Genomic DNA, 17,432 nt, shown 5'->3' with positions numbered 1-17,432 from the left:
TTAACACTCTTAACAAATGTCTTATTAAGAATTAAATGTGGGCCGGGCGTGGTGGCTCACGCTTGTAATCCCAGCACTTTGGGAGGCCGAGGCGGGTGGATCACGAGGTCAGGAGATGGAGACCACGGTGAAACCCCGTCTCTAGTAAAAATACAAAAAGATTAGCCGGGCGTGGTGGCGGGCGCCTGTAGTCCCAGCTACTCGGAGAGGCTGAGGCAGGAGAATGGCGTGAACTCGGGAGGCGGAGCTTGCAGTGAGCCGAGATTGCGCCACTGCACTCCAGCCTGGGCGACAGCGAGACTCCGTCTCAAAAAAAAAAAAAAAAAAAAGAATTAAATGTGATAATACTTAATGAGAACCTACCATAATACTTAGCTGCTAGGGTGCAACATAGTTATAAAGTACCATGCTTATTTGAAAGTTCAAGGTTATATTTTCTATAAAGGACTTCCAATACAGATATTTTGCATTTCTGACTGAAATAGATATACATGCTTTTCATTTCTATTGAACAAAGGGTGGGCTTTTAGCCCACATATGAAAGAAAAGCCTCTAAGCTAAATTTATTGTTGCATAGATGATTACTCTGCATCTATAAAAGGAGAGATTAAGTCCAGGAAGTAGTTCTAGATTTTTTTCCAAACTCAGTTTTGTTCCTAACCTAATACTTATTGCTTACAACTTAATATTTTATATTTAAAGTAATAGTCACATTTGTATAGCGTTATACGTATTTCATGTATGAATATTTTGACTAAATAGGATAATACCTCTTTATAGAAATTTAGATTATAAGCTTTAAAAAATGAAGGAATTCCAGCTAAAACTAATAATTTGGATTTTGTTCAAGAAAATAAAAATAAATAAATTAAAATAAATTCCCCCCAAATCTGGAGATTAGTAGATTGAAAGTGATCTCAAAAAATTATATAACTGCCAAAAAAAAAAAAAAAAAAAAACCAGAAAACCAAAACTGCTCTTTGCTTCTGGAGCACAATTTTCAGGCTTGCATAATTTTTTTCTAATAATAATGTATTTTATATGGTTGCAGGGATTATGTACTAAACTTACTGTCTTAACTGCCTGAAATTTGTAAATGGACAGGCTGGTGAGAAGTTTGTGGGCTGAACAATTTTTGAAAATGTCGGCTGAATTGCATTTTTCCTGAAATACATTTCACAAGTCTTAACAGCACCAAGTGGCCTAAATGAGTTAGGATCACTCCTCAAGCCCTTAAATTAATATCAGGAAGCAATTTAGACACCGAGGAGAATTAAGCTCAATGTGTTAGTGAGATGAATAATTGAAGCATTTGAAGTGGGTGATAGATCTTACTAAGTGATTACTTCCTTATAAATTCCTAAACAAGAAGTCTTCATTGAGAAATGGTTTGGGATTGCTGCCATTTGTCACTTGGCCTATGAATGCTTAATTGCCTGCATTTTCAGGCCAGTAAAGGCTATTCAGTGTGTTGTGGTGGCCCAAAAAAGTTAATACATCCACTGAACACCCAACCCAACTCCCCAGAGGGGCCATTGCAAATGCTGGGAAAGGATTCAGCTTACTGTTGTCACTCTGAGTAAGTAAGCAACTATTGTCCTGATAAATTTTAATAAAAGTTAATATATAAGTAGAAAAAAAGGATTTTTTTTTTTTTTTACTATTTTAATGCTTACTTAAGTTGCACACTTGTAGTTATTTTAAAATTTGAGTTAAAAATTACATCAGATTCATTGTAACTGAACCCTCAATAACCCAGTTTAGATTACATTGGTCGGGGCCGGGCGTCGTGGCTTTCATGTATAATCCCAATACTTTCAGAGATGGAGGTGGGCAAATTGCTTGAGGCCAGGAGTTGGAGACAAGCCTGGCAAATGTGGCAAAACCTCATCTCTACTGAAAATACAAAAATTAGCCAGGCGTGGTGGCACACACCTGTAATTCCAGCTATTGGGTAAGCTGAGGTAAGAGAATCACTTGAACCTGGAAGGGGGACATTGCAGTGAGCTGAGATCACACTGCTGCACTCCAGACTGGGCGACAGAACAAGACTTGTTCTCAAAAAAAAAGTACACTGGTTAAACTTGTTATGCGTGCGTCTAATTGAAGAGACAACCTGAACAGGCTAAGCGTGAGCAACAAGGCTGTTTATTATTCACTCGGGTGCGAGTGGGCTGAGTCTGAAAAGGGAGTCAGTAGAGGGTGGCGGGATTGGAGCTAGTTTTATAGGTTAGGGCTAAGCAGTGCAAAGTTACAGTTAGGGGCTGTTTATTGCGGGCAGGGGAAGAATGTCACAAGGTCCATTATCACAAGGTGGGAGGGGTCACAGGGCACAGTGTCACGAGGTTGATTGATCAGTTAGGGTAGAGCATGTTACAATGGTAGAATGTTGCAAGGTTGGCTAATCAGCTAAGACAGGAACTAGCTGTTTTTTCTTCCTTTATGGTTTTCCTGTTGTCCCAGACTTTCTGGCTCCAGGAGACCTTCTGGATGTGTACGTGTGGGTCACAGCGGTTATAATGGCTTCACCACGGCGTAGCCTGTTCAGAGGACCTTACAAAATTGTGCATCATGAAATTTATCAACTACTTATAGTAAAGGAATGACAAAAACAAATTTAAAAGGAGGGGTTAGCTTCCACCACCTAGACTACTATCATATGCTTTTATATTCCTATATGCACAGCATATGCTTCTATATATGTTAGACGTCTTAATATACCCTGGGTTAGCGGCAGCGTAAGATGATATTTAAGAAGAAAGGCTCTGCAAGACTCCGTCTCAAAAAAGAAAAAAAAAGAAAGGCTCTGGAGGCAGATATACTGTAGCCAGATCCCGGCCCAATAGGTCAGTTATTTAGTTTCTCTAAACCCTGCTTTCTTTAGCTGTAAAATGGCGAGAGTGATGGTAATAACTGCATAGGGGCAGGTGAGGATTAAACGACAAAGTAGATGCCTGGGTCTTTTGTGCAGTGACTTGCACATAGTAGTCATTACACATATTTGTCTATTATGGAATCCTGTCATCTTTTTGTTTGCTCAAACTATACAGTGCTTTTTTTTGCCCAGTAATCTACTGAACCATCATAATTCAGCATTAAGTATTTATTATGTTTCTTTAAACCTTTTGATTACATTAGTTGTCAGTCCAGAACCAGCTTAAGTGACTGGCTGAGCTTGTGTAAAACATGAGACTGAGAGAAAAGAGGTGGTTTTATATGCATGCAATATAAAACGCTAGATATTTTCTTAAGCTACATGAGCATGTTCTAATAAAGGCAGGCAGCAGATGAGAAGAATTTATAATAGCTACATTCCATATATTCTTGTTTCTGCTTCATAATTTGTCTTCGGTGAGTATGTAATTTTTTTTCACAGTAGTTATTCCCAGCTGCATATGTGTGCTGCAGAAAGAAAGAGCATATGGAATATATACCGTGTATATATACATATAGAGATATTCTGGCACTGGGCATGTGGATTCACATGCATATACATGCACACACTCGTACTATCAGTCTATGTATGTCTATATGTAGAGAGAGACAAATATATGTATAGATATACATTCCTTCTGCTCTTTTCATTGTGTTATGCATGTCAGAGGCAGGAAGAGTTCTGTTCTCCTCCCTATTCCCCACCCCCCACAAGCTGGAGGGCCAGAAGGTGGGGCGGTACCTCAGGATAATGGCAGCAGAAGGCAAAGGGAGCAGACAGCTGGCAAGCTCTGTCCCAATATGCTTCCCTGAAAGAGGCGAGGAAATTTCAGAAGATGCAATGCCTGAATGGCTCACTTTGCAGGAAAACAGAAGAACCAAGGTAAATTCCTTAGAATGTCATCCATTTTAATGGGTCTAGAATTGACCATCTTCTTATCACCATTTGGTAAACTTCCCCAAAGTTGTTAGTTTATAAACATCTCATCTTGGAAGATAGTCTAGAAAGAAATGTCAACTTTTCTGACTCATGAGAGCTCTTCTCATAAGCTTAAAAAGACACTGCCAATGCCAGGTGTCTCCCTGGAATTTTCTAGAACAAAAATATACAGTGAAACCTCTGCTATGTTAAACACTGGGAGCATAAGAAATTCTGAATAGCAGATGCCCTGTCATAAGCAATACAACTTAACTGTTTCGAATGAAACATTTTCAAAAGACATTTTACATGCCTCCTTGCCATTTTAAACAGATTATTCTAATTTCACACTTTCCTGATGACTTAGGGTCAACATTATGAACAGTAATTTTTATTAGTCAAACATAGTGCTCTTTGAAATGCTCCATTAAAATATTTAGGACTATTTCCCCTATTATTAAAATTTTTCTTTTTGTTTTACTCTGGGCCATTATTTCTCCTAAGGTCTGTTTTGATACTTTTAAATCAGTTGTCGGCTTGAATTACATAGCCGAGTTTGTTGGGATGTTATAAAAGTAGGAAATAATTGCCAAGCGAGCGCTCAAGGCTTCCTTTCTTGCAAAGGCCTTGTCATGTACATGGCCTTTGCAAAACCGTGCAAAGGTTTTGCTTGTTTGTTTGCTTCCTGGGTTGTCAGAGATGAGGTTAATGAAAGGCTGAATCTTCCTTGAACACAGTAGTCTGTTCTTATCCACGGTTTCACTTTACGTGGTTTCAGTTACCCGTGGTCAACTGTAGTCCAAAAATACTAAAATATTTTGAGAGGAAAGAGAGAATTCATAGTCACATAACTTATAATCCAATATATTGTTATCATCGTTCTATTTTATTATTAGTTATTGTTGTTAATCTCTTACTGTGCTTAGTTTATAAGTTCAACTTTATCATAGGTATATATATATATATATAAAGACAGTATATAAAGGGTTTAGTGCTCTTCACAGTTTCAGGCATCCACTAGTGGTCTTGGAATATATCCCCCAAGGATAAAGAAGGACTGCTGTATTATAATTGTATAGTGTCATTTTGTCCATAAAGCTTAATCTTATCTCCACAATTAGATTGTAAACTCCTTGGAACAGTGATCATATTATGTACCATTTTCTTTATTCTTCGTAACACCAAATACAGTACTCTACTTGTAAACTAGACACTCACTTGCTTTTACATTGATTCCAAGGTATAAAAAATTTTATACTGGTTCATTATTATCACAATGAAAGAGCAATGTGTTGGGTGGGGCTATCAAGCTAACAAATTAATTTCAGCAACTGCCAAAAGCACAGGGTGACAACTGTATTCATGGGACAGATAGTAGTATTAATGAACGAAGAGCTTCGGGGGTTTGGTTATTTTGCTACATGCTGAAATCTTAATATGTACAGGCAGGCAAGTACATGTGGATCAGAAATGTAAGCAGTAAAAGTGATCAGTTGATGTGATGTGTAGTTGATTTCGTTGTTTTGTTGTTGTTGTTTTTTCTTTTTTTTTTGAGACGGAGTCTCGCTCTGTTGCCCAGGCTGGACTGCAGTGGTGCAATCTCGGCTCACTGCAACCTCCGCCTCCCGGGTTCATGCCATTCTCCTGCCTCAGCCTCCCGAGTAGCTGGGACTACAGGCACCCGCCTCCACGCCCGGCTAATTTTTTGTATTTTTAGTAGAAACGGGGTTTCACCATGTTAGCCAAGATGGTCTCGATCTCCTGACCTCATGATCCACCCGCCTTGGCCTCCCAAAGTGTTGGGATTACGGGCGTGAGCCACCGCGCCCGGCCTGTTTTTTGTTTTTTTTTTCTTTAGGGATTCTGATAATCAGAGCCATGGTTTGAGGATATCATGTGGTCTGCCATTTCAAAACTTTATAAATTCAGATTTGGAAAAACTGCTTTTCCTAAAATTAATATTTGAAATTTTATCAGCATAAACTATCCCATTTATGCATAATATGGTAAGAATAGGAAGTGTTGTTTTACATTTTATATGACTCATATAAAATGAACTTCATATGATTAAAATATAGTTAAACTCTTATTTATTTGTGTGTTTCAATTTAGTTGATTATCTTATAGTTTATATGCCAGAATATCATACGGGAGAAGACATCATTTATCTGATGACCTTTCTAAACAAAATCCAGCTATTTATTTTCTTTTTCAAGCTGGTTCTAAACTAGATGAGGGTCAAGTACATGGAATCTCTTATGTCCTTGACTTCGCCACTTGTTTTGGTTATGCTTACAACTAGCTCTGTTCATTATAATTGCTCACCTTCACAGAAATACTGATGACGTCATTTTAGAAACACAAGTCATTGATGTTTCCACTTATTTATGGAGTGCCCAGTTTGTAGCACATGCAGATAGGCCCTTAATAAATACTGATATCCTGGGGCTGGCTAGTACTGTCTCTTACTATCTGACTGTTATATTTTCAGGAATTTTGCATTCTGGTTGGTAAATCATTGGTAGCTTTAAATTAACCATGGTGGGGTTATTTATACCACCACAACACAGGAATTGACAAATGTTCCAAATGCCCGTCTATGAGCCAGTTGCTGAACATTTACCAACATACCATCATGAGTATTTTTTATGGTGATGACTTGCAAAAGAACTGCTTGATTTTCAATACACATTGTGATACAAGAACATATAAAATAGAAATACTCCTCTATTACTGGAAGGAAGTAGTAAGGACTCTTGATTTTGATAACAGAAATGTTAATGCAATGGAGATCAATATGACAGAATTTAGTTGGATCTTTCACAAGTATTTGATATATATGTATGCTACTGGTTGAATGAACCACCCCCCGGCCCTGCAAAAGGATTTATTAGAAACTTATTCCCCAATGCAACAGTGTTGGGAGGTGGGGCCTAATAAGAGGTGATTAGGCCATACGTGGTCCCCCCTCATGACTGGATTAATGCCATTAGTGTGGGAGTGGGTTTATTATAAAAGGCCAAGTTCAGGATCGGGCTCCGTGGCTCACGCCTGTAATCCCAGCACTTTAGGAGGCTGAGGCAGGCAGATCACAAGGTCAGGAGATCGAGACCATCCTGGCTAACACAGTGAAACCCTGTCTCTACTAAAAATACAAAAAATTAGCTGGGCATGGTGGCGGGCACCTGTAATCTCAGCTACTTGGGAGGCTGAGGCAGGAGAATGGCATGAACCAGGAGGCAGAGCTTGCAGTGAGCCAAGATGGTGCCACTCCTCTCCAGCCTGGGCAACAGAGCGAGACTCCATCTGAAAAAAAAAATAAAAATATAAATAAAAGGCCAAGTTCAGTCCTGTCTTATTTCTCACCCTCTCTTGCACGTCTGCCTTCCACCAGGGGATGATGCAGCAAGAAGGCCCTTGCCAGATGCCACCCCCTCAATCTTAGACTTCCTACTCTCTAGAACAGTGAGCCAAATAAATGTCTGTTCATTATAAATTGCCCAGTCTATCATATTCTCTTATAGCAGCACCAACAGACTAAGAGAGTGTATTTATTTCCTTTTGCTGATCATGAATTTCTCATATTGTTCATCAAAGTCAGTCATAATTTTCTTCTAAAAATTATTTTTAAGTGATACTAATGGTTAATGTGTATAGTACCTGCTCTTTTCTAAATATTGTTCTTACCAATTTACACGTATTTACTTAGTCAATAGTCCTACTAAATAAGGATTAATATGCCTCATATTACAGATCTAGAAACTGAGGCACAGAGACATTGAGTGACTTGTTTATGTTTGCAGGGTAGTTCTCTGGGTACCCTTGGGCCAACCAGTTCCCTTCCTTTCCTTACTGGAAGTTCTCAAGAATAACTGTAAAATATGCTGGGAATGCAACATCCTGAGAAGAGTAGACTGGCCAGAACAGCCAAGGCTCTATTCCAGTCCCACATAAAAAGAGGATGTCCCTGAATGCTTTATCCCAGCAAGTCATGTTATCCTGGAGTATAAAACCCAGGTTAGGCTGCTTTCTGGGGTTCCTCAGCTGTGGTACAAGTGGAGCATGAACAAGTAAGACTCTATCCACCCCAGGTAGCTTTCCTGAGCCTTCAGGTATTGACTCACAATTGTTGCTTTCTGCCTGCTGCATGTAACCTGTCATCTATGTGAGTATTCTGTCTTCCTGGATTTAGGCAAGTCAATAACCAGTAAACAGCAAATCTGCTTCAAAATGCTCATGCAGCTAGCGAGTGCAAGAGCTGGGACTTGAATACAGGTAGTCCAAGTAGTCAAGAAGTATAAAATGAGGACAATAGTAGTCCTTATCTCATAGAATTATTGAGTGAGGATTAAATAAATGAATATGTACAAATTAGAAAAATACCTGGCAAAGAATGAGTATTTTACACATTATCTCTAAGTATTATTTTTAGAATGTATTTTTAGAAGAATTATATTATTGACTATTATTGACTTTGATAAACCATAACTATTACGGATTCATAATCATCAAAAGAAAATAAATACACATGTATTTCATGCTCTTAAGTACTCTGTTCTATTCTTTATAATCATTTATAAGCAGAAATAATAATTTTTATTTTAAAAATATTATCTCAATTATGTTTACTCCTTATCTCAATTATTTTACTTTTTAAGCTGTATCTAGTCCTTTGGGGAGCAAGGTAGGAAATAAGTGAACAAAAAATTGTATACTATAGAAAAGTTGGGAAATATGAGTAATAATGAAGAAAATAAAACCATGCAGAGTCCCATTTTCTAGATTATCTGTTAATATTATTATAGTTTATTTGTTTGCACATTTTTCCTGAGCTTGCTTTTATATGTTTGAGATCATAGTATATCTCCTTTACTCATTTAATATTACACTATAAGACTGTGACCCAGAACATCTCTTAACATTATTTTTAAAAGTCAATACATTTTGAAAGATTTCTTTTTGGTGGGTAGAGTCAAAGTTTATTTTTTAATTAATGCTATCAATTAGCAAAACTCTCTTCTTTAATAAATTCATCAAATGACTGAAATGGTATTGTATACACCTGATATTTGTAGAGGAGGGCTGAGCGACATTTTTGGATGTCTTAGGCTGAAATTCCCAAAAAGTATCAGAAATAATATTATATTTTCTAGATTTATTCTTTTAAATGACATCACTAATCATTTAAAAGAATAGATTATTATATTGACAGCAAATAAAAAGAAAATCTATGTTCATTGTCACTAGTTTATTGACCACCTCTTGTGTTTCTTCCCAGAACTTGACTTCATGAGATTCCTATTCACCTAAGGAGTGGTGGATGGCTGGTAAAATTGAGTACATGCCCAAGCCAGTATTGATGAAATAAAAATGGCTTCAATACAAGGCCTCTATTAACATGTATTCTGTTTTCCTCACAAATTTATGTTTTTTTTCCGCCAAACATATACATATCTGAAATTCAAATTGAGTGCACCTTACCTCATGCTCTCCTCCGTACCTCTAATGAGGTGGAAAAATGTACATTAATGACGGAAAGTTATTTAGTGCTGAACAGAGTTAATTGCTTCTAATCACTGCTTACATCCATCTGGTTTTATGGTAGACAACAAACCTCTTCACTGGGTTTGCTCATTAGACATATTGTAAATCACAGAGATGCACTGGCATCTTGCATATTGTGCTTCTATTAGTGAGGCAGCATTTTCATATAGCCCCAATGGCAGGCTTTGGGATACAGATCAACTTGTCTGTGTTCTGTTAGAACTGCAGGGAGTCCTGGTGAACTGGCCTCCTAGGCTCATTTGGAAGGCAATGGAAAGCTACTACCAAACTCTAGATGAAAAGCTATGAAAGAGCTGCCAGAGACTGGGATAGCAGATACTTTTGCCATGATTTTAGGTGGCAATATTGGTGACTATCTTATTTTCCCCCAAAAGCTTGTGGTTAAAACTTCTTTCTACTACTATTATTTGGCAGAGTCAACAGAAAAAGGATTGTATGAACAAAAAATCAAGGTTTAAAATAGAGGTAGATGCAATCTTTAATCTTGTGTTTAGCACTTATAGCTTCTTAAATTGTAAAGAGTCAAGCAATATTTTATCAGAATTTTGGGAAGATCATAGGAAAAATATAAGCACATTAGTTATTATAGTGAATAGCTTTATCATAGCAAAATTACACTTGAGCTAAACTAATTAAGATGCTGTGGTGCAACTGTGCCATTAGCTGATATCAGTTGATGATAAAAGATTTAGAAAATTAATATGGGAAGTAAGATCTGAAAATTTTGTGACAATGTAGAACATTTGACAGGATATTATAATTACCATAGTATCTATCTTACATTGTAGGTAATTTTATCAGTTAAACAAGAAATAATCCCTAAATCTTAAAAGAGAGAAGAGGAAGAAACGAAGGGAGGGAAGGAAGAGAGAAAGAAGGAAGAAATAATACTTGTGTAAAAGTGTCTGATATTACTTTTCCTTTTTTGGTTCTTGCCTAACTCCTTCCTGTTAAGGTAAGTGACTAGAGGGAGGTAACTGAGTCATGAAGGGTGCAGAATTTAAAACTGAGTAGTAACCTAGGGATTATCTGGTAATATATACTCTCCTCATTTCATAAATGACATAACGGAGGCCCAGAAAGATTGAGTTGTCAAAGATAGGTCAAATAGTTACTTTCATAGCAACAGTGGGGTTAGAGAATACAGATCAGTATCATGTGTCCTCACTCAGCTAGACATCTATTAATTTGTAATCAAAATTAACAATGTAACTTAAACATGTATGTAATGTGCTCCCCACCTTCATATTCCCCATTTTTGTACTTTATTTAGGAAAGAAGGAAGTGACAAATAAGTTATTAGTTTTTTTTTTTGGTTGGAAAAACAATTTAGACAACATAGTCTATGGTGACTATATATTTAGCTCTATTTTTACATATACAACTCCATAAAATACTAAAAAGCTTTCTGAGTCATTAAAGGTTTGTGAATTTTGAAGTACATTTAGGTCTAATTTAAAACCTAATAAAACCAAGAGTTATTAAAATTGATAACTCACATATGTCGCGTATGATAACTATTAGTCCAAATACTTTATTACCTATCAGGAGTATAAAAGTGAAATTTCACCATATTTCAATTTTTTGGAGTAATTATCCCAATCTCAATTCTGCTATTTTCTAATATTTTAATGTCTAGATTGAAATGGATTTCCTTGTCTTCTTTGCTTCTTCTGTTACCTTTGCAATTGAGGTGTAATTGAATAAAATCAACCTGATTTCAAATTACTTTGGAAAGATTTTCAACATAGCTACAATCTTGGTCTCAGGATTTTGCTTAGATTCTTTAAGGATCAAGAGATGTATATGCTGAATTCAATTCCTATCAATGGTCTTCTTTTAATTCTGTACTACCATGCAAAATTTTTGCACTTTAGCAAAATATTCAGAGATTTTCATTTTTATTACACTTTTTTTGAAAAATATTCACAGTATATACATATATAAAACATGACATATAACATATATACACACATAAGTATAGAGTTAAATCATTAAGAAACATATTTATAATCATGAGTTATGCCCTTTTACTTTTTTAAGTCCCTACAATATTTTCTTTATAATGTGTCATCTTACTACTGATTTGATTTGACTTTAAATTGAAACAAGATTTTAAAAACTGTTTTGGAAGTGTTTTTTCTCTCCTTCCACATCTTTAGCATTCAACATGAGTGGAAGGCCAATATGAGCTTAGTTGATTGGATGAGGGTTAAATGAAGAGTAGCCATTATTTCCATTGCTTTAATTATGCCATCCTCACCATGATGGACCTTGCTCCATTTCCCTCCGGTAGACCTGACAGACTATAACTGACCTAATTGATACCAGATGACAGCTCAAATAAGGCCTAATAAAGAAGTAATCACACTAATCTAATGAGCAAGCTGTTATGATATTGGCTTATAGAAAGCTGTTTTTTAATCCCTCCATTTTTATTTTATTATCTGTAACCACTATTCTCAATCTCCTTTTCTGTGATTCTAGAATCAAAGGACTAAAATGGACCTTAAGGGAAACATAAGCTTGATTTCCTGTTATTTGTGCTATTAGATATGCATTGACATATTTTTTTCAATTCTTAAATATAGAAATGACAAACAAACTGAAAAGTTGAAAGACTAATGCAATGATCACATATATACCTTCATTTCACATTCAGTCATTATAAATATTTTGCTATATTACTTTGTATTTATATGTATATATACATTTTTTCTGAACCATTTGGAAGTAAGTCACATGTATCACAACATTTCATCCCTGAATGAATATTTTCAACATATATTCCTTTAAAATAAACCATTCTCCTACATAAGCATAGTAGCAGCAGCAAATTAACGATAATATCTGGTCTATGTTCAAGTTTCTCCAACTGTCCCCAAATATCAAACCATATCCAACCAATATTTCATTAGTTTTTGAGCCTCGCTTTGCTTTCTAACATAATAAACTATTTTGAGCTCACCTTGTACTTTCTTGTCCTAGGTGCGAAGTCAGCCATTGTCCCAAGAAGCCCAGCAGTAAGATCTGGGCTAGCATGCTCATTGCTACAAGACTGTCATTACTTCTGTGACTTTTTTTTTGAAAAGAGTCTCACTCTATCACCCAGTCTGGAATGCAGTGGCACGATCTCAGCTCACTGTAACCTCCGCCCCTTGGGTTCAAGTGATTCTCCTGCCTCAGCCTCCCGAGTAGCCAAGATTACAGGCACGCGCCACTACGCCCGGCTAATTTTTGTATTTTTAGTAGAGACGGGGTTTCACCAGATTGGCCAGGCTGGTCTTGAGGTCCTGACCCCAAGTGATCCACCCACCTTGGCCCCCCAAAGTGCTGGGATTACAGGCATGAGCCACTGTGCCGGGCTTTCTGTGACTTTTCAATGGAATAGGTTTGTGTGTGTGTGTGTGTATGTGTGTGCGTGTTGAATTTCTATGAAAAGTTACATTTCAAATGTAATATTATAGGTTCTTAACTTTTAAGAGATATATAAATAATATATATAATTATATATAATCTTTATACTGAATGTCTGAAAGTCTTGGTACCTAATAGTATTAATTAGTTTAATTGCATTTTTCTATAATACGCATAAAATAGTTTCTAAATTACAACACCAATATTGTATCTAAATCAAGTTTAAGATTTCTCTGCCAGTTGCTATTTTTCTCTTTAGAGTACATCCCGCCTAGGAGGTATAGCCAGAGAATTGTGCTCAAAAGTCACTTGAAATAATTTTTTTTTTGCATGGTTATGTTACTGATTTGAGTACATGAACAGTTAGATTTATTTGCTTTCAATTTTGGGGTTTGCTCCTTTATCTAAATATATGTTTTGTGTAAAAAGATTTACATGGTTGAAAAGTCTATATATATATATGACAGTATGCATAGAAATTCTCACTTTATTTTTATATCTCTCACTATATTTCTCTTGACTTCAGCCACTGTAGATAACAATTTTAGTTAGTTTCTGTTTTATCCTTTCAGTATTTTCTTATGTAAAAATAAGCAAACAACTCTTCATAGGGTACCAATTCTTCTGCACTTTGAGGTTGCACATACATTTATGAATGGCAGGGTTCTACATCTGGAAGTCTAAGAACCACAGGGCGGTAGTCAAGAGTCATCAGGTATATGTGTGAAATGAGAGGTAAAGCATGTTCAGCAGGCAAGAATCTGAACGGATGTGGCTCCAGGTGACATAAGTCCAAGGGCGGCCACTGCTACAGATGCTAGCTATTGCTAGTGTCACTGGGGTCAAGAGGCAAGTCACAAAATTCAATCCACTACCAATCTCAAAAATCTTCAGTATAAACAACATAAGCCCTTTTTTCTGCTCATGTTGCTGCTTCAATAACATCTCCTACAGTTCTTGCGCACATGGTGTTCATAGTTTAGTGGCAGCAACCGAGTTAAGTAATTACATGATGATTGAACCAAGGCAAACAAATAAGTACACTAAACATGCTTCTACGATTCTACAAAAATGTAAGACAAAAAAAAGCAACCAACCAGACAAACAATATAAACTTGACTTGGACTGGGGCCTTCTGAGAAGTATTTGCTGAGAAAGAGACAGGAACAGAGATCAGAGGGGTGATTTGGTGCTAATTGTGTGAAAGTGGAGGCTGGAGAAGTGAGTGCTCCAGAGAGAGGGAGCAATATGTTATGAAGGGATTGTGGTGAATCTGAGCAATGTATATGATAGAATTTTGAGAGATGAAGAATGGGGCAAAATAATACTGGGATCAGATGAACGAGGTCAACGTCAACAGTGATCAATCATGTTGCTAGTACATGATGAAAATGGCATTTTCCCACTGTAGTCTTTCTAAAAATCCACAGTCCCAGACTAATCATGCAAAAAATATCAGACAAGTTCAAACTGAAAGATGGTTTACAAAAGATCCGACCAGTACTTCTCAAAATTGTCAAGATCATGAAAAACAAGGAACTTCTGAGCACTTGTCATAGTCAAGAGAAGCTTAAGAGATAGGACGACCAAATATACGGTGGTTTGCTGAATGGGATCCTGGAATAGTGAGAGGACACTAGGGAAAAAAATAAGGAAATGAGAATATAAACTTTAGCTAATATTATATCAATATTAGTTTATTAATTGTAACAAATGTACCATACTAATGTAAGATTAAAAATAGGGGAAACTCGATGTGGGGTAGATGGAAGCTATGTACTGTTTTTGCAATTTTCCTGTAAATATGAAACCGTTCAAAAAATAAGTTTAGTAAAAAGTATGCTAGGGGGTGGCGGTTGGGGGCTGGACCTTGCAGGACCTCATAAACTGTTTAAAATTTTAGCGAAATACACTTACTTTAAGAGCTGTGATTTTTTTAAACAGATGGATTACATTTTACCTTACGTAAAATATCACTGTGGCTGAGGTGCCAAGCACTGAATGGCAAGTGTGGATGCAGGACATTCAGTTTTAAAGCTCTTTTAATATTCTTGGCAAGAGATAATGGTAACTTGAACAAGGATCAGGCAGTGGAGAGAGCTTGGCATAATCAGAGTTGGTATCAAGTTTGTGGGTAAAATTACAGCAGTGGTAATTTGACACCACTTAAAATTATGGGTTTGAGAGAAGAAGCAACACATTTAATCTTATGTCTGCCACTGAGCGAGGTCACATTTTCTGGCCTAGAAGAGTTAGTGAGTTAAAAGGGAAGTCTTCTTTTCCTTTAAGTCTGGAGTCTTACTTTCTGCTCTTTGGTGAGTAGAAGTAGTTGGCTTTTCCAAATCTGCAGGGGAATAAGTTAATTGCTTCTAGTTAATACAGATTATAGGCTGCAGGCATAGGGGGATCTCCCGTTAAAAAGCTGCCGGCAAACTGGTCAATTGTCAATCCATCTCTGTCTTATAGCATCTTATAAAAATATCAAGGAACTGTCAACACCCACATTCTGGCCCTTTCCAATGGTTTGCCCCCATGCCATAGATTCTGTGGAAAAGTTATATCCTTCCCAAGTCAGCTCATGTCAGTTTTATAGAATATTTTACCATAGCATTACCAGGGCTATCAGCTTTCCAAATTTCAAAATCTGCATGTGTAAGAGTGTGTGCGTGTGAGTGTGTGTGTGTTTTGCCACTAAATAGTTGAACACTAAGTGAATGCCACATATTTCAAGATGGGTAAGCAGCTCTGCTCCATGAGATCATTCATGGACCCAGGTTCTCCATCCTGTTGTTCCACCATTCCTTAGGTTGTGCTGTCTCAGATCTTCATTGGCTTTTCATCTACAGAAGGAGAAAGAGAGAGAATAGAGGTCAAGGACTTTCCTTTTAAGAAAATAGCATGAAAGTTGCACACATCTCTTCTGATCATCATGTGTCCAGAGCTAGCTATAGGGAGGTTTTAGTGACCATATACCCAGCTAAATCTTTTTTTTAAATATATATATTTTTTATTATACTTTTAAGTTCTAGGGTACATATGCACAACATGCAGGTTTGTTACATATGTATACATGTGCCATGTTAGTGTGCTGCATCCATTAACTCGTCATTTACATTAGGTATATCTCCTAATGCTATCCCTCCCCGTTCCCCCCACCCCACAACAGGCCCCGGAGTGTGATGTTCCCCTTCCTGTGTCCAAGTGTTCTCATTGTTCAATTCCCACCTATGAGTGAGAACATGTGGTGTTTGGTTTTTTGTCCTTGCGATAGTTTGCTGAGAATGATGGTTTCCAGCTTAATCCATGTCCCTACAAAGGGTATGAACTCATCATTTTTTATGGCTGCATAGTATTCCATGGTGTATATGTGCCACATTTTCTTAATCCAGTCTATCATTGTTGGACATTTAGGTTGGTTCCAAGTCTTTGCTATTGTGAATAGTGCCGCTATAAACATATGTGTGCATGTGTCTTTATAGCAGCATGATTTATAATCCTTTGGGTATATACCCAGTAATGGGATGGCTGGGTCAAACGGTATTTCTAGTTCTAGATCCCTGAGGAATCGCCACACTGACTTCCACAATGGTTAAACTAGTTTACAGTCCCACCAACAGTGTAAAAGTGTTCCTATTTCTCCACATCCTCTCCAGCACCTGTTGTTTCCTGACTTTTTAATGATCGCCATTCTAACTGGTGTGAGATGATATCTCTTTGTGGTTTTGATTTGCATTTCTCTGATGGCCAGTGATGATGAGCATTTTTTCATTTTACCATCAGAGTGAACAGGCAACCTACAGAATGGGAGAAAATTTTTGCAATCTACTAATCTGACAAAAGGCTAATATCCAGAATCTACAAAGAACTCAAACAAACTTACAAGAAAAAAAAACAAACAACCCCATCAACAAGTGGGTGAAGGATATGAACAGACACTTCTCAAAAGAAGACATTTATGCAGCCAACAGACACATGAAAAAATGCTCATAATCACTGCCCAGCTAAATCTTGACTTCTATTGAAGAAGTGAAGGATGGATTTTGTAAGCCAACCAGCAGCCAAAGGAGACTAAGAGGAGTCACTGAGGAATATGAGGGTTATGAAGACAGTGGCGTTCCAGAAACCAAGGAGAAGAGGATGTTGCATGAAGCAGGAGATGATGGTTTCACTTTGGTTACATTTATCCGAATGCCCTGTCCAACTTTTCAGTGTCCCTAGTAAAATCTGGTATAGAGATGGACACTGTTTTTCAGGTGAAGCCTGCTGAGTGTGGAGAGTTGTTAAAATTTTTTCCCTTAAATTGAGAATGTTTTAAATAATGCAGCCTATGTTTTCTTTAAGTAACAAGCCCATCCCACTGACTCACACTGATCTGGTTCTCAGCAAAAAACTCCCTGCTCTTTCTCATATTGCCATAAAAACAAGTCACTTCTATCATGCATTTTGCTCACTGAGTTATGAAAATATGTAGGTATTTCATTTCTTTTTACGTAAATTTATGCTGCTTTTAGTCCATCATTTGAAGTCCAGAAGTCTTCTGGAACTGGACTGTGTCTGAATTAGTTGTCTTTTCCATCTCATGGTTTATGGTAAAATT

General features: G+C 37.0%; 1 protein-coding gene across 1 annotated transcript in view; it reads left to right on the top strand.

Moving 5' to 3' along the window:
• Positions 1 to 12,846, top strand: part of LOC116466491 (protein GVQW1-like) — a 259,942-nt gene extending 247,096 nt beyond the window's left edge. Inside the window, exon 5 of the mRNA XM_058435720.1 lies at positions 12,407 to 12,846. Coding sequence (XP_058291703.1) covers positions 12,407 to 12,846 — 440 coding nt within the window. The remainder of the gene's footprint in view (positions 1 to 12,406) is intronic.
• The last annotated feature ends 4,586 nt before the right edge of the window (positions 12,847 to 17,432 follow it).

This window comes from Hylobates moloch, unplaced genomic scaffold (assembly GCF_009828535.3).
Source record: "Hylobates moloch isolate HMO894 unplaced genomic scaffold, HMol_V3 SCAFFOLD_2, whole genome shotgun sequence".
Classification (NCBI taxonomy): Eukaryota; Metazoa; Chordata; class Mammalia; order Primates; family Hylobatidae; genus Hylobates; species Hylobates moloch.
This window is presented reverse-complemented; position numbering and strand designations above follow the sequence as displayed.